We start from the raw sequence: 27,630 nt of genomic DNA, 5'->3' as shown, positions 1-27,630 counted from the left end.
TATTTAAGGAAGGATATACTTACATTGGAGGTTGTTCAGAGAAGATTCACGAGGACTTATGAGGATAGGTTGAGTAGGTTGGGCCTATACACATTGGAGTTCAGAAGAATGAGAGGTGATCTTATTGAAACGTATAAGATAATGAGGGGGCTCGACAAGGTGGATGCAGAGAGGATATTTCCACTCATAGGGGAAACTAAAACTAGGGGACATAGTCTTCGAATAAGGGGCTGCCCATTCAAAACAGAGATGAGGAGAAATTTATTCTCTCTGAGGGATGTAAATCTGTGGAATTCTCTACCCCAGAGAGCTGTGGAGACTGGGTCATTGAATATATTTAAGGCAGAGATAGATAGATTTTTGAGCGATAAGAGAGTAAAGGATTATGGGGAGCGGGCAGGGAAGTGGAGCTGAGTCTATGATCAGATCAGCCATGATCTTATTGAATGGCGGATCAGGCTCGAAGGGCCGAATGGCCTATACCTGCTCCTATTTCTTGTGTTCTTATGTTAACTCTTGAACGTAGTTAATAGGTGCTCTCGATGGTTAAGTGGGTAAAGGGACTACCCAGTGTGGTGCTGACCCATACAGATTGATAAGTTCCCAGATTCAGCTGGGCAACACTAGCTCGGGCAACAGTAGAGATTTATCAATTGGCCTCATTACATGAGGGAATATAGGAACAGGAGGAGGTCATTCAGCCCCTTGAACCTGTTCTGTAATTCAATTAGATCATGGCTGATCTGTATCTCAACTCTATCAGCACGCCTTGGTTCTGTACCATTAATGCCCTTGCTTAACCAAATTCCATCGATCTCAGTTTTGACATTTTCAATTGACTCTCCTCTCTGCACGGAGGTACTTCACACCCAATCACAGCTTTTTGGAGGAAGAGTTTTCCAGATTTCCACTGCGCTTTGTGTGAAGAAGTGCATCCTGATTTCACTCCTAAAATGTCTGTCTCTAATTTTACTATTATGCCCTCTTGTTCTCAATTCCCCCACCACCGGAAATAGATTAATAAGAACATAAGAAATAGCAGCAGGAGTAGGGCATACGACCCTTCGAGCCTGCTCCGCCATTCAATACGATCATGGCTGATCTCCGACCTCAACTCCACTTTCCCGTCCTAACCCCATATCCCTTGATTTTCTTAGTGTCCAACAACGTATTGATCTCAGTCTTGAATATACTCAAAAGATTGTCTATCTCAGCCCTATCAAAGCCTTTTGAACATTTGACACACCGTGATCAGATGGCGTTGTGCCATTGGGTATTAGTTGCAAACCCTGTACCTCCATCAGTGCATGCAATGCTCTCACTTTCCGTGCCTCCTCTTTAGCTTGGAGCAGACTGTAGCCACACGGTGCTCGCACTTTACTGATCCTTTCTGACGTTTTCTTAACCAAAGGTTCCTCGACCAAGTTATCGTCCTCATCAGCATCTAGCGGCTTGGTGATTAGAGCCAGGAGCAAGGCCTCACACAATACCTGCATGGGTTGTAGTCACAGGGAAACCAAATCAGCTTCCAATGAGCATCCAGAGTTCACACCAGGTTAGACAGTCGCAAGGTATAAGCAACACTCTAGAATCTAGGGCCTTCCTCCAAAACCAGCAATAAAGTCTCGAGGTTTCTGCTTCTCCCTACACGGAGATTCTTCACACCCATTCACACGCCAAACCTCATGTTGCTTCTTGCAGATTTCCCTACATTCATTTTATTCTCAAGGGAAGAGATAGCCGTGCACTAACACTTCTTCAGTTTCAGCTTCAGTCTGAGATAAGTATGGGTTAGATACAGAGGGCTCAAAATTGGCCAGGAGTTGCTCCGGTGTTTTTGGAGCAACTTGATTTTTCTGGAGTATCTTAAAAATCCCCATTCTGCATATTCAATTTGCGCCAGTGTAAGTGAGTTAGTTAGGATTTTTTTAGTTTTGTTTTTTTTCAAAAGGGGGCGTTCCCAGTCTCCTATGCCAGTTTTGGCCATTTAAGCAACTTTGGCCAGTTAATAGTTACTCCAAATCTACTTAGGCCAGCGTATGTGGCCACTTCAGAAAACCCTTGCGGAGAGTTAAGAAACCAGCGCAGGTAGGTACATCGGAGGCCGGCAGAACTTAATGACTTGACTAAAGAATGTGAGTAGGATCAAACAGCTATACAGGACATCATATGACAAACTTCGCAAAGTTAATTTATGATACAACAGAAGCATTCATGGAAGCTTAAGCTACAAAAATAAAAGAAGTAAAAGATAGTTGAATTAAATTGCCCTAATCTCTCAACTAATTTAAACAACTATTTGTTTGCAATGATTATACTGGGCCAAAATTGAGCCCATATTATCTAAATAAAGTCTACTTCAATAAATAAGATATTCTCTGTGTTCCTCCGTCACTTATGAACTTCTTTCACAATAGCACCAGGTGAATAGGCTTGACAAATGGTCACCACTATTCACAAGAGACAAAACATATTTTATATAATTTGAAGAAATTATATAAAGTCCAGGAAAATGACAAGCCATTAAGAAAGTTCAAAAATAGCTACAGTGCATAAAATTTCAAACCTGAGGTCGATCGCACCGGGAGGCCACTCGGCCAGGGAGAGGGGTGTGCATCGGGTCCCACACACACAGTGGCTGCAGCACGCACACAGAGAGGCTGGGGGCGAGGAGCTACTGCACATGCGTGGACACTCCACTGTGCATGTGCAGACGTCCCGGCACTGTTTTCAGCGCAGGACGCTGGCTCCGCCCCCGACCTGACTGGCCACGCTGTGCGAAGACCGAGACGAGGCCGGACAGCGACCAAAGTGGGGAGCGATTTTTTTTCGCCGCACTTAGCAACAGAGAAAAGCGGCGCATCTCCGGTAAGTGCGCCAAAAAAAGGGGTGGGCCAAATTTCAGCCCAGAGTATCGAACTGTCCCATCAAACACTCCCAGGGCAGGTACAGCACAGGTTAGATACAGAGAAAAGCTCCCGCTACACTGTCCCATCACACTCTCCCAGGGCAGGTACAGCACGGGTTAGATAGAGTAAAGCTCCCTCTACACTGTCCCATCAAACACTCCCAGGGCAGGTACAGCACGGGTTAGATACAGAGTAAAGCTCCCTCTACACTGTCCCATCAAACACTCCCAGATATTGTGCAGCTACAGAATAAAGCTTCAATAAACTGGTTCATTGTAATCTCACTGAGCAAGTTGGAAGTTTATGACGTTTTATTTTCCGCAATGCCCCAGTGTTGCTGCAGGCTGATCCCTGCCATCGAATCACTGCCTCTCGCTCCATGCCAACTCTATTTGTTTTTTGGTGATCACACAATTTGGGTTTTGTTTTGTGCATTCTCAGTGACTCAGTCTGAGCAAAGATAGGGTGACATCAGTGAGTGCGAGTTCCAGGCCTCTTGTGATGTCAGGAGATACGTTAAACAGGAGCAGGCGTATGTGGAGAGGCTTTGTGATTTATTCCCTGCCTGCTCGATGTTACTCAGTCCCTCAACTCTCTCTCTCTCAAGTGCAACATAGAGAAGACTGTGATGATCTCAATTAGTTCCTCCCTCTCCATCTGCCCAATTTTACGAGTGCCATCTACCACAACAGTGTGAGGCTTTCCCACTTCCTGTGCCAGCCACATTGTGGCCTCTCTGTACGAAGCTGACAATTAGCGCCAAATCCAAACCCACTGGAGCTTGACTGCGATGGCCCAAATTCAGCTTGCATTGCAACTTGCAGGCAACAGGGTCAGGAGACCTTCAGCCAAATGAAGCAGAGCTGCACGCAAAGCCAAGTGACAGCACAGTAATCCCACGGGTTACACCCCCATCCTCCTCTCCCCTGCAGATCTGGAGCCGCTCACCTTCAGAGGTTCCAGCACAAAGAACGAGGTCAGGAAGGAGAAGAAGGCAGAAATCAGCCACATGAGCACCACACGGTTAGGGAATAACATGCCGTAGGAGACGGTCACACTGATGCACGCAGCGACGAGCAGGAAGCAGAGGATGTACGTTACATAGAGGGCCGAGTGAGGGAACAGCCGCTTCCTGGGGTTCTTTGAGATGCCTGTAATAAGTGAAATATCATTAGACAGTGGAGGGACACCAGATCCAGTTGTTCCAGTCAATCCATTCAATGGGATACACCGTTATACATGCAGTGCCAAAGATCACATAAGAACATAAGAATTAAGAACAGGAGTAGGCCATCTAGCCCCTCGAGCCTGCTCCGCCATTCAACAAGATCATGGCTGATCTGGCCGTGGACTCAGCTCCACTTACCCGCCCGCTCCCCGTAACCCTTAATTCCCTTATTGGTTAAAAATCTATCTATCTGTGATTTGAATACATTCAATGAGCTAGCCTCAACTGCTTCCTTGGGCAGAGAATTCAACAGATTCACAACCCTCTGGGAGAAGAAATTCCTTCTCAACTCAGTTTTAAATTGGCTCCCCCATATTTTGAGGCTGTGCCCCCTAGTTCTAGTCTCCTCGACCAGTGGAAACAACCTCTCTGCCTCTATCCTGTCTATCCCTTTCATTATTTAAAATGTTTCTATAAGATCATCCCTCATCCTTCTGAACTCCAACGAGTAAAGACCCAGTCTACTCAATCTATCATCATAAGGTAACCCCCTCATCTCCGGAATCAGCCTAGTGAATCGTCTCTGTACCCCCTCCAAAGCTAATATATCCTTCCTTAAGTAAGGTGACCAAAACTGCACGCAGTACTCCAGGTGCGGCCTCTGTGCAATACCCTGTGCAGTTGCAGCAGAACCTCCCTGCTTTTGTACTCCATCCCTCTCGCAATGAAGGCCAACATTCCATTTGCCTTCCTGATTACCTGCTGCACCTGCAAACTAACTTTTTGGGATTCATGCACAAGGACCCCCAGGTCCCTCTGCACCGCAGCAAGTTGTAATTTCTCCCCATTCAAATAATATTCCCTTTTTCTGTTTTTTTTCCCCAAGGTGGATGACCTCACATTTTCCGACATTCTATTCCATCTGCCAAACCTTAGCCCATTCGCTTAACCTATCTAAATCTCTTTGTAGCCTCTCTGTGTCCTCTACACAACCCACTTTCCCACTAATCTTTGTGTCATCTGCAAATTTTGTTACACTACACTCTGTCCCCTCTTCCAGGTCATCTATGTATATTGTAAACAGTTGTGGTCCTAGCACCGATCCCTGTGGCACACCACTAACCACCGATTTCCAACCCGAAAAGGACCCATTTATCCCGACTCTCTGCTTTCTGTTAGCCAGCCAATTCTCGATCCATGCTAATACATTTCCTCTGACTCCGCGTACCTTTATCTTCTGCAGTAACCTTTTGTGTGGCACTTTATCGAATGCCTTTAGGAAATCTAAATACACCACATCCATCGGTACACCTCTATCCACCATGCTCGTTATATCCTCAAAGAATTCCAGTAAATTAGTTAAACATGATTTCCCCTTCATGAATCCATGTTGCGTCTGCTTGATTGCATGATTCCTATCTAGATGTCCCGCTATTTCTTCCTTAATGATAGCTTCAAGCATTTCCCCCACTACAGATGTTAAACTAACCGGCCTATAGTTACCTGCCTTTTGTCTGCCCCCTTTTTTAAACAGAGGCGTTACATTAGCTGCTTTCCAATCCGCTGGTACCTCCCCAGAGTCCAGAGAATTTTGGTAGATTATAACGAAAGCATCTGCTATAACTTCCGCCATCTCTTTTAATACCCTGGGATGCATTTCATCAGGACCAGGGGACTTGTCTACCTTGAGATACATTAGCCTGTCCAGCACTACCCCCCTAGTGATAGTGATTGTCTCAAGGTCCTCCCTTCCCACATTCCCGTGACCAGCAATTTTTGGCATGGTTTTTGTGTCTTCCACTGTGAAGACCGAAGCAAAATAATTGTTTAAGGTCTCAGCCATTTCCACATTTCCCATTATCAAATCCCCCTTCTCATCTTCTAAGGGACCAACATTTACTTTAGTCACTCTTTTCCGTTTTATATATTGGTAAAAGCTTTTACTATCTGTTTTTATTTTTTGCACAAGTTTACTTTCGTAATCTATCTTTCCTTTCTTTATTGCTTTCTTAGTCATTCTTTGCTGTTGTTTAAAATTTTCCCAATCTTCTAGTTTCCCACTAACCTTGGCCACCTTGTATGCATTGGTTTTTAATTTGATACTCTCCTTTATTTCCTTGGTTATCCACGGCTGGTTATCCCTTCTCTTACCGCCCTTCTTTTTCACTGGAATATATTTTTGTTGAGCACTATGAAAGAGCTCCTTAAAAGTCCTCCACTGTTCCTCACTTGTGCCACCGTTTAGTCTGTGTTCCCAGTCTACTTTAGCCAACTCTGCCCTCATCCCACTGTAGTCCCCTTTGTTTAAGCATAGTACGCTCATTTGAGACACTACTTCCTCACCCTCAATCTGTATTACAAATTCAACCATACTGTGATCACTCATTCCGAGAGGATCTTTTACTCGGAGATCGTTTATTATTCCTGTCTCATTACACAGGACCAGATCTAAGATAGCTTGCTCCCTTGTAGGTTCTGTAACATACTGTTCTAAGAAACAATCCCGTATGCATTCTATGAATTCCTCCTCAAGGCTACCCCGTGCGATTTGATTTGACCAATCGATATGTAGATTAAAATCCCCCATGATTACTGCCGTTCCTTTTTCACATGCCTCCACTATTCCCTTGATTATTGTCTGCCCCACCGTGAAGTTATTATTTGGGGGTCTATAAACTACGCCCACCAGTGACTTTTTCCCCTTACTATCTCTAATCTCCACCCACAATGATTCAATATTTTGTTCATTAGAGCCAATATCGTCTCTCACAACTGCCCTGATATCCCACCTCCTTTCCCTTCTTGTCTATCTTTCCGAATTGTCAGATACCCCTGTATGTTTAATTCCCAGTCTTGGCCACCCTGCAACCACGTTTCTGTAATGGCCACCAAATCATACCCATTTGTAATGATTTGTGCCGTCAACTCATTTACTTTGTTTCGAATGCTGCGTGCGTTTAGGAAAAGTGTTTTAATACTAGTTTTTAAACCATGATTTTTAGTTTTAACCCCTACTGCAGCCCCTTTATATTCAAACATATTGTCCCTTCCTCTCACCTTGTGGTTTATGCTTACCCCAGTGCTATTCTGCTTTGTTGCCTCCTGCCTTTTGCATCCTTTCTTGGGGTTCTGTTCATCTGAGCTCTCCCCAACTCTAACTTGCTCAGGGCCCTCTCCTGGGTTCCCATCCCCCTGCCAAGCTAATTTAAAGCCCTCCCAACCGTACTATCAAAACCACTTGCGAGAACATTGGTCCCATCTCTGTTGAGGTGTAACCTGTCCGACTTGTACAGGTCCCACCTACCCCAGAAGCGGTTCCAATTGTTCAGGAAACTAAAGCCCTCCCTCCTACACCAATGCCCCAGCCACGTATTTATCTGACTAGCCTTCCTATTTCTACTCTCACTAGTACATGACACTGGCAGTAATCCTGAGATTACCACCTTTGAGGTCCTGGCTTTCAATCTTACTCCGAGCTCCCTAAACTCAGCTTTCAGGACCTCACCCCTCTTTCTACCTATGTCGTTGGTACCAATGTGGACCACAACCACTGGCTGTTCCCCTTCCCTCCCCAGAATGCCCTGCAGTCGCTCAGTGACATCATTGACCCCTGCACCAGGGAGGCAACACAGCATCCTGATGTCACTTTTGCTGCCGCAGAAGTGCCTATCTGCTCCCCTAACTATTGAATCTCATATCACTATAGCCCTTCCCGTCTTCTTCCAACCCCCCCTGTGCAGCTGAGCCACCCACGGTGCTGTGGACTTGGCCCTGGCTGCACTCCCCAGAGGCATCACCACCCTCGCCAGTAGTCAGAATAGAGTACCGGTTGGAGAGCGGGATAGCCTCATGGGACTCCTGCACTACCTGCCTTGCCATACTCTTGTGTGCGACAGTCACCCATTTCCTATCCTCCTGTACCCTTTTAATCTGTGGGGTGACCAACGCCTGAAACGAGCTATCCACGTACCTCTTGTTCTCTCGGATACTCCTCAGTGCCTCCAGTCCTCGCTCAAGCTCCGAGACTCGGCGCTCGAGTTGGAGGAACTGGAGACACTTCCTGCACATGTGGTCATCCCCATTGCGGGAAGCATCCAGGAATTCCCACATGGCCCAGGGGTAGCATTCTGTTTGAACGAGCTGCCCTGCCATCCCACTAGTAACCCTTAAATTACCCAGCAAAAACACTGACTCCCACTACACACACTAAACAGCTATTTAGATCCCAGTCATTGCAGTCAGACCATTCAATGAAACACCGTTATACATGCAGTGCCAAGAATCCCAGACATTACAGTCAATCCATTCAATGAAAGGCACCATCAATCAGCTTTTTACAATGAATGTTCAGAATTAGCAGGTTGATGAAGACATGTTTGAGTCCCCACTGCCCACGTCACAGGGCACAAGAACATGTGTGCCACCCATGATTGCCCACCCAGTGAGTGGGTAAGAGAAAGGACAGAGTGGAGGGCAGCACCTCTCACAAAGAGGGAGTGTGTGGAACACACAGAAATCCCCAGTGGCTGCTGTGTGGCAGGGAAAACAGCCTGGAATAGAATGGGTTTGGGACGAGCTCATTGGTGCTGCTCATCGGTGCCTAGCATCATGGCCAACCCTGGAGACACGATGATAAGCCGCACAGTGGGGTCACGACTGGGGAGAATCACTTGTGGCTGACTCACTGTTTGTACCTAGGCACTGAGCCATGTTTAAATCGCTCCAGTGCAGGGTTGACCGACTGCACACCAGTCCAAGCACGGAACAAATAACTGGGTTACAAAGCCCAAATTGCTAGCACTGATGGGGAGGCCCCAGATTCGACCCAGTCTGTGCTGAGTTCGCTGCTCTCAACTGGGGAGTGGCAATCGGCCTCATTGTCCGCGGGCTTGGTAAAACAATAATCAGCCATCCAATCGCTAACCAGTACGGTGTGTTGTGTGCACATCCAGGTGTTGGGTGAGACTGGACTGTGATGCCTTCCAGGGTCAAACAGCCTACTGACTCTAACTGTCTCGGCTCACACGTGAAGGGTGGCCCCTGGGGTCAGCAGGTTAAGACTGGTAGCGGTGCAACTGTACCCCAGAAAGAATTGGTGCCCTTGGGAGAAAGGGGGGAATATTGTGGGGGAGGGGGACTAAATCTCCCCAGTGATTGGTCTGCTGAAGGGTGAGTATTCCTGACCATCAGCAGGCCGGGACCATTGGAGGGAGCAGCGTGCGGCGGCATGCCACTGCAGGGAGCAGCGCGTGCTGCTGCAGGAGGGCGACGGCTGCGAAGCCAGGTTGCTGATCGCAGTGCGGGCAGATACAACAGGAGGGGCGAAGGAGCGGCAAGTGTTCATAGAGGGAAGCGATTGGGGCCCAGGGGCAGCATGGGCCAGCCCACACTGCGATTGTGCGCGCACTAGGTCCATGCAGCAGAGCAGGTCTCCAGTCGTCTTGGGTAATCCTTGCCACTTGACCAAGACCTAGCTCTGTCAAACCCGTGTGGTGGCTGGTGTACAACGGCCACCACACATTAAAAAAATCCACGCACAGGCATCTTCCACCCTTCAGGATGTTGTTCGGGATCTGATTAGGTCCTTCATTGAAACACGTGTGAACTCATCCCTTTTTGGCGTAGAAGCAAGTCATCCTCGTTTCGAGGGACCGCCAATGATGAATTCCTGACCAGGTGACTCTTGGCTACTCCGGCAGTGGGACCAGCACCCTGAGAAAGACATCTTTTGGGTGAGACCGAATGGATGTGGCTGCTGTTTGTTGACACAGTTCCAACTCTCACATTCTCCTCTCCACCCCGACCTGTTCAGAACTACAGAAAACTGCAAATTGTTATAAATCTGCATCAATAATTACAGGGAGCACTGAATACAGGACCTCTATCGCAAACGTTAACCTGCCTTTCCTCTTTCAAACCTGACTGACCTGCTGTATCGCTCCAGCATTTTCTGATCAGTAAAGAACTGCCTGTCTCTCTGATTAAACATCATCTCAGCAAGTAGGAGATGTCCCCAAGTCACACTACAAGGCTTGGGCAAATGATAGATGACTTATGGAAGGTAACGTCTTTTCCCGCATGCAGCAAGACCTGGACAATATCCAGGCTTGGGTTGATAAATAGCAAGTAACATTCACGCCATTCACGTGCCAGGTAACGACCATCTCCAACAAGAGAGAGTCTAACTGCCTCCGTTTAATATTCAACGGCATTACCATCACCGAATCCTCCACCATCAATATCCTGGGGGTCACCATTGACCAGAAACTCAACTCAAACAACCACATATATACTGTGGCAACAAGAGCGGGTCAGAGGCTGGGCATTCTGCGGCGAGTGTCTCACCTCCTGAATCCCCAAAGCCTTTCCACCATCTACAAGGCACAAGTCAGGAGTGTGATGGAATACTCTCCGCTTGCCTGGATGGGTGCATCTCCAACAACACTCAAAAAGCTCAACACCATCCAGGACAAAGCAGCCCACTTGCTTGGCACCCATCCACCATCTTAAACATTCACTCCCTCTACCACCAGCGCATTGTGGCAGCAGTGTGTACCGTCTACAAGATGCACTGCAGCAACGCGCCAAGGTTTCTTTAACACCATCTCCTAAACCCACGACCTTCTTTCACCTAGAAGGAACACCATCCCCTCCAAGTCACACACCATCCTGACTTGGAAATATATCGGCCGTTCCTTCATTGTCACTGGGTCAAAATCCTGGAACTCCCTCCCTAACAGCACTGTGGGAGCACCTTCACCACACGGACTGCAGCGGTTCAAGAAGGTGTCACAGCACCACCTCAGAGGCAATTGGGGATGGGCAATAAATGCTGACCTTTCACCTGTGCCTCGAGAGACTGGAGAGAGGACATAAAACTGGGAAGCAGTGAGCCAGAAGTAGTGGCAGGACCATCCTCTGAGGGAACTAACTGAGCATTACCTCCACAGCAGGAATAAATGTACTGCCTCAGGCTGACAGTACAGTGAGCAACACAACATCCCATTGCCTGGGCTGGAAAGTGTCTGAAAGGGAGGATTCCAATTTTCATTTGTGTGTGGATGTTTTAAGGAAGCACTGTTACTTTTAATCAGTGCGCATGGTGACACTGTGAGACTGAGTGTTGGGGTTAATGGAACACTCCCTCACCGAGGCGAGTGGAAAAGGCGGAGCCGGGGATGGGAGTTGGCTCCAGACTGGTCAGGAAACTGCTGCTCGTTCTTCCTGATGAAATGAACGAGGACGACTGATGCAGGAGTCCCAGGTGTGGCTTCCTCTCTCCGAGGTCGGACCAGGTACTGCAAGAGCTCGCCAAGCTAAAACAAGGTAAAAACATAAGACAGGTCACATTAGCAAGTATTGGTGTCCACGATCTCCCCCGCGCTGCGAGGGACCAATGCTGGCCCTGCTTAATGTATGCACCTGTCAGCATGCTCACAGGCTAGTAGAGCTGTTCTTTAAGTTTACTGTCTAAAGTTTAATGTGTTTAAGTTTGTTGGTGTTAGTGCCACCCCCTCCCTTTTAGCCAGGGGGCACTTGTATAATTTGTGTTTTTAGTGGCCACACAAAAAAACAAGGGGGCACTTGATGGAAAGTTTTTGGAATGTGACCCCCTCTTTAACCAGGGGGCACTTGATTATTGTTTCTACAAAAATTGTTGTAGAGCTGTTGTTTACGTTTACTGTCAAAAGTTTCATTTGTTTAATGTCAGTTTTAGTGCCCCCCTTTAATCAGGGGGCACTTGATTTATGGTTATCAACTAAAATAGTTGGAGAGCTGTTGCCCTCCTCGTAGGACTGCTCCTGGGCCTGGCCAAGGGGGCCATCAGCCGGTCCAGGCAGCGGGTGGTCGAGGAGGTCGTTCAGCCCGACTGCCTGCCTCTCCTTCGCAGTTACATCCGAGCCAGGGTGTCCCTGGAGATGGAGCACGCGGTGTCCACCGGTACATTCGCGGCCTTCCGCGAGAGGTGGGCGCCGGAGGGACTGGAGTGCATCATTTCAACAGGGAACAGAATTTTGATTTGATCTGATTTGAAAAAGGTTCCCTTTAATTTCCAATTGTTAAATTGTGGTTTTTGGTGCCCTCAAAAACCAAAGAGGCACTTGATTTAAAGTTACTTTTAAATAGTTGTAGAGCAGTTGCACTTTGAGTGGCTTAGCCAGTCATGTGATATTCACAAGACTCAATAAAACCCCAGTCAGTTGGTTCTAGGTCATCCAGGATGAGTTACGCAGTTGTGAGCCTAGTGGACTCTGGGACACCCAGCACTGGGACACTGGGACACCCAGCACTGGGACACCCAGCACTGGGACAGTGGGACACCGGACACTGGGACACTGGGACACCCAGCACTGGAACATCCAGCACTGGGACACTGGGACACCCAGCACTGGAACACTGGGACACCCGGCACTGGGACACTGGGACACCCTGCACTGGGACACTGGAACACTCGCCACTGGGACCCTGGGACACCCGGCACTGGGACACGGTAGTGTGATTGCTAAACCCTTGTTAATAAACCAACTAATTCTTAATAGCAATGTGTTGCTATGAATTTTTAATCAAAGAAGCCATGAAGCAAATACATGACAGCGGCCATAGATACGGTTCTCCTTTGCTCTGAGCAGCTGGCTCGAGTGGCACTAGCTGGGTCCTGGGAGCTGGGCCCTCTCATCTCTTAAACCTCCCTCCTGGACCCAGCTTTTGCTCACCTGTCCCGATATCTCCTGATGTGGGGCCTTGGGACCTTTTACACAGATCGCTGAGGCAGCGAATTCCACAGATTTACAATCTTCTGAGAAAATAAATTTCTCCTCATCCCAGTTTTAAATGGACGGCCCCTTATTCTAAGAACATGCCCTCTAGTTCTAGTCTCTCCCATCAGTGGAAACATCCTCTCTGCATCCACCTTGTCAAACGCCGTCATAATCTTATATGTTTCGATAAGATCACCTCTCATTCTTATGAATTCCAATGAGTAGAGGCCCAACCTACTCAACCTTTCCTCATAAGTCAACACCTTCATCCCCGGAATCAACCTAGTGAATCTTCTCTGAACTGCCTCCAAAGCAAGTATATCCTTCTGTAAATATGGAAACCAAAACTGCACGCAATATTCCAGGTGGGCCTCACTGTAGCTGTAGCAAGACTTCCCTGCTTTTATACTCCATCCCCTTTGCAATAAAGGTCAAGATACCATTGACATTCCTGATTACTTGCTGTACCTGCATACTATCCTTTTGTGTTACATGCACAAATACCCCTAGGTCCCGCTGTACTGCGGCACTTTACAATCTTTCTCCATTTAAATAATAACTGGCTCTTCCATTTTTTCTGTCAAAGTGCATGACCTCACACTTTCCAACATTATACTCCATCTGCCAAATTTTTGCTCACTCACTTTGCCTGTCTATGTCCTTTTGCAGATTTTTTGTGTCCTCCTCACACATTGCTTTTCCTCCCATATTTTTATCATCAACAAACTTGGCTACGTTACACTCAGTCCCTTCTTCCAAGTCGTTAATATCGATTATAAATAGTTGGGGTCCCAGCACTGATCCCTGCGGCACCCCACTAGTTACTGGTTGCCAACCAGAGAATGAACCAATTATCCCGACTCTCTGTTTTCTGTTAATTAGCCAATCCTCTATCCATGCTAATATATTACCCGCAACCCCGTGAACTTTTAACTTGTACAGTAACCTTTTATGTGGCACCTTGTCAAATGCCTTCTGGAAATCCAAATAGACCACATCCACTGGTTCCCCTTCATTCACCCTGTTCATTACATCCTCAAAGAACTCCAGCAAATTTGTCAAACAAGACTTCCATAAATCCATGCTGACTCTGCCTGACCAAATTTTGCTTTTCCAAATGTCCTGCTACTGCTTCTTTAATAATGGACTCCAACATTTTCCCAACCACAGATGTTAGGCTAACCGGTCTATAGTTTCCTGCTTTTTGTCTGCCTCCTTTTTTTAAATAGGGGCGTTACATTTGCAGTTTTCTAATCTGCTGGGACCTCCAGGGGTCTGGCCTACTCCTGCTCCTATTTCTTATGTTCTTATGTTAACAAGTGAGGCATCCAAGGGAGGTTTCCGTTTCTTCACTCTGAATTTTTCAATTTCTCTCCTTTGGTAATCTACTCCTTCCCCTTTTTAATCTTTTCTCCGTTTGCATTTAGAGTTGCTCGGTTTTTGATGCACGGCATTTCACACTCCAGCAGCAGAAATGCCTGGTTTCCAGCGAGCTGCGATTGGAGCTTTGAGGCCTATTTGGTTGGCCTGTTTGAGGACACCAACCTGTGCACCATCCATGCCAAGAGATTGACCATTATGTCCAAAGACATCCAGCTGCCCCCGGATCAGGGGATCATGCTTAAAGCTCCGTTTCACGACCTTTTCAACAGATTTTAATCGCACGTTGGCAGAAAAAAAATCAAAGAGCAAGTTATTATTTAAATGGAGAAAGATTGCAAAGTGCTGCAGTACAGCGGGACCTGGGGGTAGTTGTGCATGAAACACAAAAGGTTAGTATGCAGGTACAGCAAGTGATCAGGAAGGCCAATGGAATCTTGGGCTTTATTGCAAAAGGGATGGAGTATAAAAGTAGAGAAGTCTTGCTACAGCTATACAAGTTATTGGTGAGGCTATACCTGGAATACTGCGTACAGTTTTGGTTTCCATATTTACGAAAGGATATACTTGCTTTGGAGGCAGTTCAGAGAAGGTTCACTAGGTTGATTCTGGAGATGAGGGGTTTGACTTATGAGGAAAGGTTGAGTAGGTTGGGTCTCTACTCATTCAGAAGAATGAGAGGCGATCTTATCGAAACGTATAAGATTGTGAGGGGGCTTGACAAGGTGGATGCAGAGAGGATGTTTCCACTGATGGGGAGACTAGAACTTGAGGGCATGATCTTAGAATAAGGGGCTGCCCATTTAAGAGATGAGGAGAAATTTCTTCTCTCAGGTGGTTGTAAATCTGTGGAATTCGCTGCCTCAGAGAGCTGTGGAAGCTGGGACATTGAATAAATTTAAGAAAGAAATAAGACAGTTTCTTAAAGGATAAGGGGTTATGGGGAGCGGGCGGGGAAGTGGAGCTGAGTCCATGATCAGATCAGCCATGATCGTATTGAATGGCGGAGCAGGCTCGAGGGGCCGTATGGCCTACTCCTGCTCCTGGTTGTTATGTTCTTATGTATTTTGGAAGTGATATTTAAAAACATAGGCCTCAGTTTTCATGAGCTGCAAGTCCCATCCAATTGCGACCCAAAGGACCGCCGATGGCCACCGAGAGACCGGGCGGTACTTTGCCTGAAAGATTCCTCTAAAAGGGGTGGCAGTACTGCCCGGCAGCAAAATAACGGCTTACGCCGTCAATCTGCCGCCGAGGATGGAGTCGGGCCCAGGGATGGTGGAACTCTGAAAAGTAAAAAAATTACCGAAAAAAAAACACCGGAACACCTTCAGGAGACCCCATCCAGGTAAGTTGCTGTAAAATGTTTTTTTTAAAGATGTTCACTAACCTTCTTTTGCTGGTCTTCATACTTACCGTCGGGGTAAGAACAGCCTCCACACAGCGGTCCTTCCCCCCTCCTGGCGCAAACTCCCGCCCGCACCAATCTGGCATCTTGGTGGGTGGGAGGAGTCTTGCGCGACTTGGCCGCCAGAGGACGCCAGCGGGCGGTTCCCGCTGGTGCTCCCCTCCCGCCCGCTCCAGCCCAAGTGGAAACTGGGAGCGAGAGGAAAACGGCAGCAAAACTCGGCGGCAGTCGGCGGCAGCAGTGGGTGGTAAGGCCACCAATACCAGGGCCGTAGTTTCTTAAACATTATTGGACTGCAAATTTGGCTTCTTGTGAAGGCTGGGCCTTTATTTTGTATTTGTATTCCCACCGCCCACTGCTTGTGGCTGTCACTGGATCGCCCCTTATCCAAGTGCGGACCATAGAATAATACAGAGGAGGAGGCCGTTCGGCCCATCGTGTTTGTGCCGGCTCCTTGAAAGAGCTATCCCATTAGTCCCCCTCCTCCTGCTCTTTCCCCATAGCCCAGAATCTTTTCCCTTCAAGTATTTATCCAATTCCCTGTTGAAAGTTACGACTGAATCTGCGTCCATTGCCCTTTCAGGCAGCACGTTCCAGATCACAATAACTCGCTGCATAAAAATAAATTCTCCTCATCTCCCTCTGGTTCTTTTGCCAATCACCTTAAATCTGTGTCCTCTGGTTCTCGACTCTTCTGCCACTGGAAGCACTTTCTCTTTATTTATTCCATAAAAATCTTTCATCATTTTGAACACCTCGATTCAATCTCCCCTAAATCTTCTCCGCTCTAAGGAGAACAATCCCAGCTTCTCCTGTTTCTCCACAAAGCTGTTCCTCATCCCTGGTACCTTTCTGGTAAATCTCCTCTCCACCCTCTCCCGAGGTCTTGATATCTTTCACAAATAGTTGAGACATTGGTTGATGGATGAACACGGTAGCTGAAAATCCTCCCGTCGACTTTAATAAAAACCAAAACCCGGGTGCACAAAGCATTAGCGGTAACGTCGTCAATGGGAAGTATTTCATCCCCGAAATTCGTCACCACTTTAATCAAAACTCCAATGTTAGTCCAGTTTAAAAATCCCTCCGTGGCCCCATCCCTTCCTATCTCTGAAACCTCGTCCAGCCCCACAACCCTCCGACATCTCTGCCCTCCGCGAACTTTGGCCACACGTACGTCTCCGAGATGAGGTCCGTCTCCGCCCGCGAGGAGAAACGCCCGCTGTCCGATGTAACCTGGTCTGACGACCCGCCGTTGCATTTTGCCTCTGCGGCGATGCTCCTCATGAGATCTTCATCTGGGAATGAAACACGAGAGGAGTACAAGAATCAGGAGCTGATTTGTTGGGTCACAGTGGCACTGCGGGATAAGAAAGGCTCACTCATGGTGAGTAGTGTGAGGGTTGGCAGTGCGGTCCGGCACAACGCGGCACCTCTAGGCTCTACGAGAGTCTGTGTCCCGATGAGCTGGTCTTGCCCCACTATCTGGGGACAACTGGTTAACTTACTTTGACAGTATTGCTAACTGGGAGAGTACTGAGGTCACATGGGACAGGATTCCCAGTAGTATTGTGGATACCAACAGCAATTTACATTTGTATACTGCCTTTCACACAGTAAAACGTCCCAAGGTGCTTCACAGGCGCGTTATCAAACAAAAACATTGAAACCAAGCAAAAGGAGACATCAGGACAGGTGAGCAAAACCTGGGTCAAAGAGGTAGATATGAAACACAAAAGGATAGTATGCAGGTACAGCAAGTGATCAGGAAGGCCAATGGAATCTTGGCCTTTATTGCAAAGGGGATGGAGTATAAAAGCAGGGAAGTCTTGCTACAGTTATACAGGGTATTGGTGAGGCCACACCTGGAATACTGCGTGCAGTTTGGTTTCCATATTTACGAAAGGATATACTTGCTTTGGAGGCAGTTCAGAGAAGGTTCACTAGGTTGAATCCGGGGATGAGGGGGTTGACTTATGAGGAAAGGTTGAGTAGTTTGGGCCTCTACTCATTGGAATTCAGAAGAATAGAGGTGATCTTATCGAAACGTATAAGATTATGAGGGGGCTTGACAAGGTGGATGCAGAGAGGATGTTTCCATTGGTGGGGGAGACTAGAACTAGAGGGTATGATCTTAGAATAAGGGGCCGCCCATTTAAAACAGAGATGAGGAGAAATTTCTTCTCTCAGAGGGTTGTAAATCTGCGGAATTCGCTGCCTCAGAGAGCTGTGGAAGCTGGGACATTGAATAAATTTAAGACAGAGATAGACAGTTTCTTAAATGATAAGAGGTTATGGGGAGCGGGCGGGGAATTGAAGCTGAGTCCATGATCAGATCAGCCATGACCTTATTGAATGGCGGAGCAGGCTCAAGGAGCCATATGGCCTACTCCTGCTCCTATTTCTTATGTTCTTATGTTCTAATTAAGGAGCGTCTTAAAGGAGGAGAGGGAGAGGCGGAGAGCTTTAGGGAGGGAGTTCCGGAGCTTAGGGTCCAGGCAGCTGAAGGCAGGCTGCCAATGCTGGGACAAAGGGAGTGGGGGATGTGCAAGAGGCCAAAGTTCGCCAATGAAGTGCTTTTAACGTGTAGCCACTGTTGTAATCGGTTTATTTTATGACCGTTGACTTCAATGGGGAGAGATATAAAAGGGGCCTATTTGCTATCATCCATTCTACACTAACACATAGTCAAAAGTACTCTTGTTGAGAGGGAAAGTTGGAGAGAGAGAAAAAGTGAGAGAAAAGAAGAGGACCCTGTCTGCACCCTGACAGCTGAGCTTGCGTACACAATATGACCCAGGGAATGTGGTCTCCACATGGAAGTCAGTTTAAGAAATATACGGTCCGAAATTGCCCCCAGCTGGATTTGCAGCACGTAATTCGAATTAGTGGGTTGAGTTGTGCTGACACTGGAAATGCTGGAGCTGGCGCGGATTTGTCCAATTTTGCAGGAAGAAACAGGGTGGATGGTAAGCGTGCCTCCTATTGGCATTCCGCGGGGCCCTGGCGCCATGTCTTGGTGTCCCTCCCCGTCTCTGAAGGGGGAGTGCCGCTGTGATCTGAGCAGCACCGTCAGTGCCACCCACTGGGCCACCAGGGAGGGTGTCGGCCAGGCCCAGTGGCCATCATTTTCGGGCCGACTGAAAAGCCGACCAACACAAAAAGGATGGCGGCCGCCGCCACAGATTCTCGCACCGAAAAGCTGCCGGTGGCATCGCCCTGCGCAGACCTCACTCCCTCGGGGAAATTTCCCCCGTGGGGCGTAAAGGGGTTGGCACGTACAGCAATGACATCACCGCCATGGCGTAGTGCAAACCCCTTTTTGCCAGCGGAGCCCCCCGGGGGGGGGGGGGAGCGCTCTGTGCACAGCGCGCGATCGTAAACCCGTTGGCGCACCCTGAGCGCCGGCCGCCCGCACTAACTGGCCCTGCGTAAGGGAGCAATTTCGGCCCCAAGGAGCACTAGAGTCTGGGCTGATACAGTATATCCCCAGCGTGGAGGCCCTGACCTGCGTGAGAACGCCAGCGGCAGGTGGGGCCATAAAAGGAGCAGCGAGCGGCCTCGGGAGCAGCGTGGAGCGTACCACTCCAGGGAGCAGCACGAGCTGGTGCAGGAGGCCGACGGCATCGAAGAGTGACGTCATCAAGGTCCAGGTCGGTGATTGGAGCGCGGGCAGGTACAGCAGGAGTAGCAAGGTAGGGGCGAAGGAGCGGCAAGAGACTGTAGAGGGACGTGATCGGGGCCCAGGGGAGGCGTGAGTTCGGGGCCAGGGGCCCAGGGGCAGCACGGGCCAGCCCACATTGCGATATGTGTGCGCACTAGGTCCGTGCAGCAGAGCAGGTCTCCAATCGTCCTGGTTAACTCTTGCCACTGGACCAAGACCTAGCTCTGTCAAGCCCGTGTGGTGGCTGGTGTGCAACGGCCACCACATGTTAAAAAAATCCATGCACAGGCATCTTCCACCCTTCAAGATGTAGTTCAGGATCCGGAATATTAGGTCCTTCATTGAAACACCTGTGAACTCATCCCTTTTTTGGCATGGAAGCAAATCATCCTCGTTTCAAGGGAGCGCCTATGATGATGAGTATATCCCCACTGGCCTTCCCAAGGATAAGGGCATTGAAGAGGTTAAGTACCTCGGTCTCGGGCGTCAACGCAGCCCACGTCGCTGACCCCAGATTATCGAACGAGTTGACTAACACACCTCTCTCTCTCTCTCTTACCTGATGTCGTCAGGTGGTTGTGTTTCAAACTCCTGCTCTCACAGGAGTCTGAAATGGAAAAGGAGAGGGGATCTTCATCCAAGGACGAGCATGACTTCATCCCCAGCTTCGGCAAAGCTTTCTTCCTCTTCAGAATTTTATTCCGGCTGTAGGAGGGGTCGTGGTTCAAGAGGTCGGGGAGGTCGAACAGACTGTCATACGACGGCCAGCTCTTGAGACAGCTGCAGGTTTGAAGGAGGAGAGAGCTCAGCGCTGATTGAAACAGCAACATTCAGTTCAAACAGCCCAGTAACTGAGAACAGGTTCGGGCTGATGCCCAGTTCGAGGGAGGGTTGCATCAGGATCCCATTTATTTCTGGGTTTTGTGCTCATCAAGGTGGAGGAAAGAAGAAAGAACTTGCATTGACATAATATAAGAAATAGGAGCAGGAGTAGGCCATTCGGTTCCTCGAGCCTGCTCCGCCATTCAATAGATCATGGCTGATCTGATCATGGACTCAGCTCCACTTCCCCGCCTGCTCCCCATAACCCTTTATTCCCTTATCATTCAAAAATCTGTCTATCTCCACCTTAAATATATTCAATGACCCAGCCTCCACAGCTCTCTGGGGCAGAGAATTCCACAGATTCACGACCCTCTGAGAGAAGAAATTCCTCCTCATTTCTGTTTTAAATGGGCAACCCCTTATTCTGAAACTATGCCCCACAGTTCTAGATTCCCCCACAAGGGGAAACATCCTCTCTGCATCTACCCTGTCAAGGCCCCTCAAATTCTTATAAGTTTCAATAAGATCACTTCTCACTCTTCCAAACTCCAATGAGTATAGGCCCAACCTGCTCAACCTTTCTTCATGACAACCCCTTCATCTCAGGAATCAACCTAGTGATCCTTCTCTGAACAGCCTCCAATGCAAGTATATCCCTCCTTAAATAAGGAGACCAAAACTCCAGGTGTGGCATCACCAATACCCTGTACAGTTGTAGCAGGACTTTCCTACTTTTATACTCCATTCCCCTTGCAATAAAGGCCAACATTCCATTTGCCTTCCTGATTACTTGCTGCATCTGCTTGCTCACTTTTTGTTTCATGTACAAGGACCCCCCCAGCCTTTCCCAACCTCAGGATGTCCCAAAGCGTTTACAGACAATGAAGTACTTTTGAAGTGTAGTCACTGTTGTAATGTAGGAAACACAGCAGCCAATTTGTGCACAGCAAGCTCCCACAAACAGCAATATGATAATGACCAGATAATCTGTTTTTCAGTGATGTTGGTTGAGGGATAAAAATTGGTCAGTGATAACTCCCCTGCTGTCCTTCCAAATAGTGCCATGGGATCTTTTATGCCAACCTGAGAAGGCAGTCGGGGCCTCGGTTTACATAAGAACATAAGAAATAGGAGCAGGAGTAGGCCATACGGCCCCTCGAGCCTGCTCCGCCATTCAATACGATCATGGCTGATCCGATCATGGACTAAGCTCCACTTCCCCGCGCGCTCCCCATAACCCCATATTCCCTTCTCGGTTAAGAAACTGTCTATCTCTGCCTTAAATTTATTCAATGTCCCGCCTTCCACAGCTCTCTGGGACAGAGAATTCCACAGATTTACAACCCTCTAAGAGAAGAAATTCCTCCTCATCTCAGTTTTAAATGGGCGGCCCCTTATTCTAAGACTATATGCCCCCTAGTTCTAGTCTCCCCCATTAGTGGAAACATCCTCTCTGCATCCACCTTGTCAAGCCCCCTCATAATCTTATACGTTTTGATAAGATCACCTCTCATTCTTCTGAATTCCAATGAGTAGAGGCCCAACCTACTTAACCTTTCCTCATAAGTCAACCCCTTCATCTCTGGAATCAACCTAGTGAACCTTCTCTGAACTGCCTCCAAAGCAAGTATATCCTTTCGTAAATATGGAAACCAAAACTGTAATGTGTCATCTGAAAGACAGCACCTCCGAGAAGTACTGCCTAGATTTTGAGCTGAAGTGGGACTTAAGCCCACAGCCTTCTGATTCAGAGTTGATGGATATTAGTGTTGGGGGATAGAACAATTGGCTTCTTGTGCAACCAGTGTCAGCATTAAGCACTCCCAGGTCAGCTACCCGTTCATGTTCAGAAGCATAGTAAGGTGCCCTATATACTGTCCCAGTGTCCCTCAGCCCCAACCTCAGAAGAGCTAACCCGACAGCAAGACCATTTCACCCAACATCCATCCTCTGGCCTGTCTGACTGAGATGGCCAAATACTGGCCAATTACAACAACAACTTGTATTTATATAGCGCCTTTAATGTAGTGAAAAATCCCAAGGCGCTTCACAGGAGTATTATGAGATTTTTTTTTTAATTGACTCTGAGCCGCATAAGGAGAAATTAGGGCAGGTGACCAAAAGCTTGGTCAAAGAAGTAGGTTTTAAGGAGCGTCTTAAAGGAAGTAAGGGAGGTAGAGAGGCAGAGAGGTTTAGGGAGGGAATTCCAGAGTTTGGGGCCTAGACAACAGAAGGCACGGCCACCGATGGTTGAGCAATTATAATCAGGGATGCTCAAGATGGCAGAATTAGAGGAGCGCAGACATCTCGGGGGGTTATGGGGCTCCTTAGGCAGTCCCCCGGAGTCGAGGATGACTTGCTTCCACACTAATATGAGTTCTCAGATGACTGAGGAGACCAATGCAGGATCTACAGACTCTGTCACATGTGGGGCAGGTGGGTGGGGAACTTGATTTGTCGTAAGCTCCTTCCGCTCTTCGCGCTTGGCTTCCGCGTGCTCCCGGCGAAGAGACTCGAGGTGTTCGCCTCCTTCCCGGATGCTCTGCCTCCACTTTGAGCGATCTTGGGCCAGGGATTCCCAAGAGCCGGTGGGGATGTTGCACTTTTTCAATGAGGCTTTGAGGGTGTCTTTGAAGCGTTTCCTCTGCCCACCTGGGACTCACCTGCCATGTCGGAGCTCCGAGTAGAGCGCCTGTTTCGGGAGTCTAGCATCGGGCATGCAGACGATGTGGCCCGTCCATCGAAACTGATTGAGCGTGGTCAATGCTTCGATGCTGGGGATGTTCGCCTGAGCGAGAACACTGACATTGGTGCGTCTGTCCTGCCAATGGATTTGCAGGATCTTGCAAATGCAGAGTTGGTGGTACTTCTCCAGTGCTTTGAGGTGCCTGCTGTACATAGTCCATGTCTCTGAAGCATATAGGAGGGCGGGTATCACTACTACTCTGTAGAGAAACGTGGCAGCCAATCCACGTACAAGCAAACTCCCACACACAGCAATGTGACAATGACCAGATAAATATTTCCAGCTGTTGCAAAGTTTCCAGTTGTTGCAATGTTTCCAGAACCAAGTCTGCACTGGCACACTGGTGCTGGACTTCGGCATCAACGTCTGCCCTTGTTGACAGTAGGCTCCCGAGGAATGGAAAATGGTCCACGTTGTCCAAGGCGTCATCATAGATCATGGTAATCGGGGGCAGTGCTGTGTGGTGGGAGCGGGTTGGTACAGGACCTTTGTCTTACAGATGTTTGGTGTAAGGCCCATACTTCGCCTGCTTCACGATGACATGCAAGCTGTGATCCTGACCAATGGATCCACCACAGACACAATTCACATGCGGACCGGGGTCAAGCAAGGCTGTGTCATCGCATCAACACTCTTCTCGATCTTCCTAGCTGCAATGCTCCATCTCACCCTCAATAAGCTCCCCACTGGACTGGAGCTAATCTACAGAACACACGGGAAACTGTTCAACCTCCGTCGCCTCCAGTCCAGATCCAAGGTTGTCCCAACCTCTGTCATTGAATTACAACATGCAGACGATGCTTGTGTCTGCGCACACTCAGAGGTCGAACTCCAAACCATCGTCAACACCTTCACCGGAGCGTACGAGAGTATGGGCCTTACACTCAGCTTCCGTAAGACAAAGGTCCTCTACCAACCTGCCCCCGCCATACAGCACTGGAGAAGATTAAAGAGATGGGGAGGGGCGAGGCCATGGAGGGATTTGAAAACAAAGATGAGAATTTTGACATCGGGGTGTTGCTTAGCAGGGAGCCAATATAGTTCAGCGAGCACAGGGGTGATGGGTGATCGGGACTTGGTGCGAGTTACGACACAGGCAGCCGAGTTTTGGATCACCTCAAGTCTACGGAGGGTAGAATGTGGGAGGCCAGCCAGGAGTGCATTGGAATAGTCAAGTCTAGAGATAATAACGGCATAGAAGAGGGTCTCAGCAGCAGATGAGCTGAGGCAGGGGCGGAGATGGGCAATGTTGCGGAGGTGGAAATAAGCGGTCTTAGTTATGCTGCGGATATGTGGTCGGAAGCTCATTTCAGGGTCAAATATGACACCTAAGTTGCGAACAGTCTGGTTCAGTCTCAGACAGGCGTTGGGGAGAGGGATGGAGTCAGTGGCTAGGGAACGGAGATTGTAGCGGGGACCGAAAACAATGGCTTCGGTCTTCCCAATATTCAGTGCTGGACTGCCGACGATCTGGGAGGGAGAGGGAGGCAGAGCCGTGGACAGCCTGGTGAATAGGAACATAAGAACATAAGAAATAGGAGCAGGAGTAGGCCATACGGCCCCTCGAGCCTGCACCGCCATTTAATAGGATCATAGGTGATCCGATCATGGACTCAGGTCCCCTTCCCTGTCCGCTCCCCATTACCCCTTATTCTCTTATCAGTTAAGAAACTGTCTATCTCTGTCTTAAATTTATTCAATGTCCCGACTTCCACAGCTCTCTGAGGCAGCGAATTCCACAGATTTACAACCCTCTGAGAGAAGAAATGCTGTTCCTATTTGCTATATACCCAACCCATGCAGGCTTTTTTCAAAAACAAAACACATTTTGCGGACTTGCACGTATTCCACAGGCCCCCCTTCAGTACCCCATCCAAGTGGCTGTACCTCATGCGTGAGATCAAACATTGAGCGTCGGACAGCTATTCGACAACGCAGGCATTACAGCTGAGTAGAGGCGTCTTCGACCAGCATCGACAGTTTGCACTTGAAAGTCACTGGATAGCCTCCTTAAGTGCTGCCTCAGCTAAGCCCCAGGATTCAAACCGGTGGGTAGCACCCTCGCCTCTTGGTCAGAAGGTCGTGGGTTCAAGTCCCACTCCAGGGACTTGAGCACAGAAAATCTACGCCAACACTCCAATGCAGTACTGACGGAGCGCTGCACTGTCAGAGGTGCCCTCTTTCAGATGAGACGTTAGACCGAGGCCCCGTCTGCCCCCTCAAGTGGACGTAAAAGATCCCATGGCACTATTTCGAAGAATAACAAGGAGAGTTATCCCTGGTGTCCTGACCAATATTTATCCCTCAATCAACATAACAAAAAATTAGTTTATCTGGTCATTATCACGTTGCTGTGTGTGGGAGCTTGCTTGTGCACAAATTGGCTGCCGCGTTTCACAGATTACAATAGTGACTACACTCCAAAAAGTACTTCATTGGCTGTAAACGCTTTGAGACGTCTGGTGGTCATGAAAGGCGTTATATAAATGCAAGTCTTTCTTTACCAACTGTGCCAGCAGGGGGAGGGAAAGAGCCCACATTGTCAGGAGCTGACGGCTGAAGAAAGCAAAGTGTCTGTACCTCTCACTGATCAGCTGTGGACGGAATCGAAAGTCAGAGTCCAGCTTTTTACTCCCAAGGGATTCCTGCCCAGACACAAAGAAAGAAATTACAGTCACTGAGTGAATGAGCAAGATTTTAAACCATGCAGCGGGTATACAGCATAGATTGGTCAGTTCATTAACAAGCCTGTAACTCACTTCTGGGTATCCATTGTTCTATATATAAACCCCCCGAACCCCTCGATTATATTCCAGCCTGTAACTCACTCCCGGGTATCTGTTACTCTATATATAAACCCCCCGAACCCCTGGATTAGATTCCAGCCTGTAACTCACTCCCGGTATCCGTTATTCTATATATAAACTCCTCGAACACCTCGATTAGATTCCAGCCTGTAACTCACTCCCGGGTATCTGTAATTCTATATATAAACCCCCCGAACCCCTCAATTAGAATCCAGCCTGTAACTCACTCCCGGGTATCTGTAGTTCTATATATAAACCCCCCGAACCCCTCGATTAGATCCCAGCCTGTACCTCACTCCCAGGTATCTGTAATTCTATATATTAAACCCCCCAAACCCTCGATTAGATCCCAGCCTGTATCTCACTCCCGGGTATCAGTTATTCTATATATAAACCCCCCGAACCCCTTGACTAGATTCAAGCCTATAAAACTGCCAATTTCCACTTCCGTGACATTGCCTGCCTCTGTCCCTGCCTCAACTCATCTGCTGCTGAAATCCTCATCCATGCGTTTGTTACCTCGAGACTTGACTACTCCAATGCACTCCTGGTTGGCCTTCCACATTCTACACTACGTAAACTAGAGGTAATCCAAAACTTGGCAGCCTGTGTGCTAACTCGCACCAAGTCCCACTCACCCATCATCCCTGTGCTCGCTGACCTACCTTGGCTCCTGGTTAAGCAACGCCTCGATTTCAAAATTCTCCTCCTTGTTTATAAATCCCTCCATGGCCTCGCCCCTCCCCATCTTTGTAATCTCTTTCAGCTTCATAACCTCCTGAGATGTCTACACTCCTCAAATGCTGCCCTCTTGAGCATCCCTGATTATAATCGCTCAACCATCGGTGGCCGTGCCTTCAGCTGCCTGGGCCCTAAGCTCTGGAACTCCCTCCCTAAACCTCTCCACCTCTCTACCTCTCTTTCCTCCTTCAAGACGCTCCTTAAAAGCTACCTCTTTGACCACGCTTTTGTTCACTTGCGCTAATTACTTCTTATTTGGTTTGGTGTCAAAATTATCTGTTTTTTCTTATAACACTGCTGTGAGGTGGCTTGGGAAGTTTTATTACGTTAAAGTTGCTATATTTAAAAAGTTGTTGTTGTTATTCTATATATAAACTGTTATGTAAACCTGTAAATACCATGTCTAACCACCAGAGTGCTTATCCCCTGGAGTCCCAAGGGATCCCACAATCTCTTGGGAGCACCTGTATATAAGGAGGTCTCACAGGTTGGAGAGGCATTCTGAGATCTGTAATAAAGGACTATGGTCACACCTTACTTTGAGCTTGCAGTATCTAGTCTGACTCTTTATTCAAGCCAGAACAACTGGCGACGAGATACAGATGACGAACCCCACTGCAACAATGCAGAGAACTGTGGGCACCCTGGAGAAATTTTCGGAGGGAGATGGTCCGGAAGATGGTTCGGAGCACACTGGTCCGGGAGCATCTAAACCCGAAGGAAAGCGTTCTGATGGTGAGGTATTGGTTCTACACATACAAGAGGTCTGAAGGCCAGGAAGTGGCGAGCTACGTCGCCGAGCTAAGGCGCCTTGCACGACATTGCGAATTTGAAGGACACTTGGAGAATATGCTCAGGGACTTCTTTGTACTTGGCATTGGCCATGAGGTAATACTTTGCAAACTTTTGACCGTAGAGACCCCAACCTTGAGTAAAGCCATAGCGATAGCCCGGCGTTTATCGCCACCAGTGACAATATGAAACAAATTTCTCAGCATACTAGTGCTGCTGCAAGTACTGTGAACAAAGTAACGTTTTTGAATCGAAATGTACAGGGCAGGACTTACACGCCTGCAGCTACACGTCCGCAGATGTCTCAGAGTCCATCATCAAGGGTGGTGAATGCAAGGCCATTTACACCTTGTTGGCGCTGCGGGGGTAATCATCGTTTCCATTCATGCCGCTTCAAAGGATACATTTGCAAGGGCTGTGGAACAATAGGA

At 48.2% G+C, this 27,630-nt stretch overlaps 1 protein-coding gene across 1 annotated transcript in view; it reads right to left on the bottom strand.

The window, feature by feature from the left end:
• The window catches only part of pkd1b (polycystic kidney disease 1b), a 370,954-nt gene that overhangs the window by 30,664 nt on the left and 312,660 nt on the right, over nucleotides 1-27,630 (bottom strand). Inside the window, exons 28-33 of the mRNA XM_070856829.1 lie at nucleotides 25,440-25,504; nucleotides 19,848-20,068; nucleotides 16,802-16,922; nucleotides 11,227-11,393; nucleotides 3,858-4,060; nucleotides 1,296-1,490 (exon numbers count right to left, since the gene is read on the bottom strand). Coding sequence (XP_070712930.1) covers nucleotides 1,296-1,490; nucleotides 3,858-4,060; nucleotides 11,227-11,393; nucleotides 16,802-16,922; nucleotides 19,848-20,068; nucleotides 25,440-25,504 — 972 coding nt within the window. The remainder of the gene's footprint in view (nucleotides 1-1,295; nucleotides 1,491-3,857; nucleotides 4,061-11,226; nucleotides 11,394-16,801; nucleotides 16,923-19,847; nucleotides 20,069-25,439; nucleotides 25,505-27,630) is intronic.

This window comes from Pristiophorus japonicus, chromosome 16 (genome assembly GCF_044704955.1).
Source record: "Pristiophorus japonicus isolate sPriJap1 chromosome 16, sPriJap1.hap1, whole genome shotgun sequence".
Lineage (NCBI taxonomy): Eukaryota > Metazoa > Chordata > Chondrichthyes > Pristiophoridae > Pristiophorus > Pristiophorus japonicus.
The sequence above is the reverse complement of the archived record's forward strand: the minus strand, read 5'-3'. Positions and strand labels throughout refer to the sequence as shown.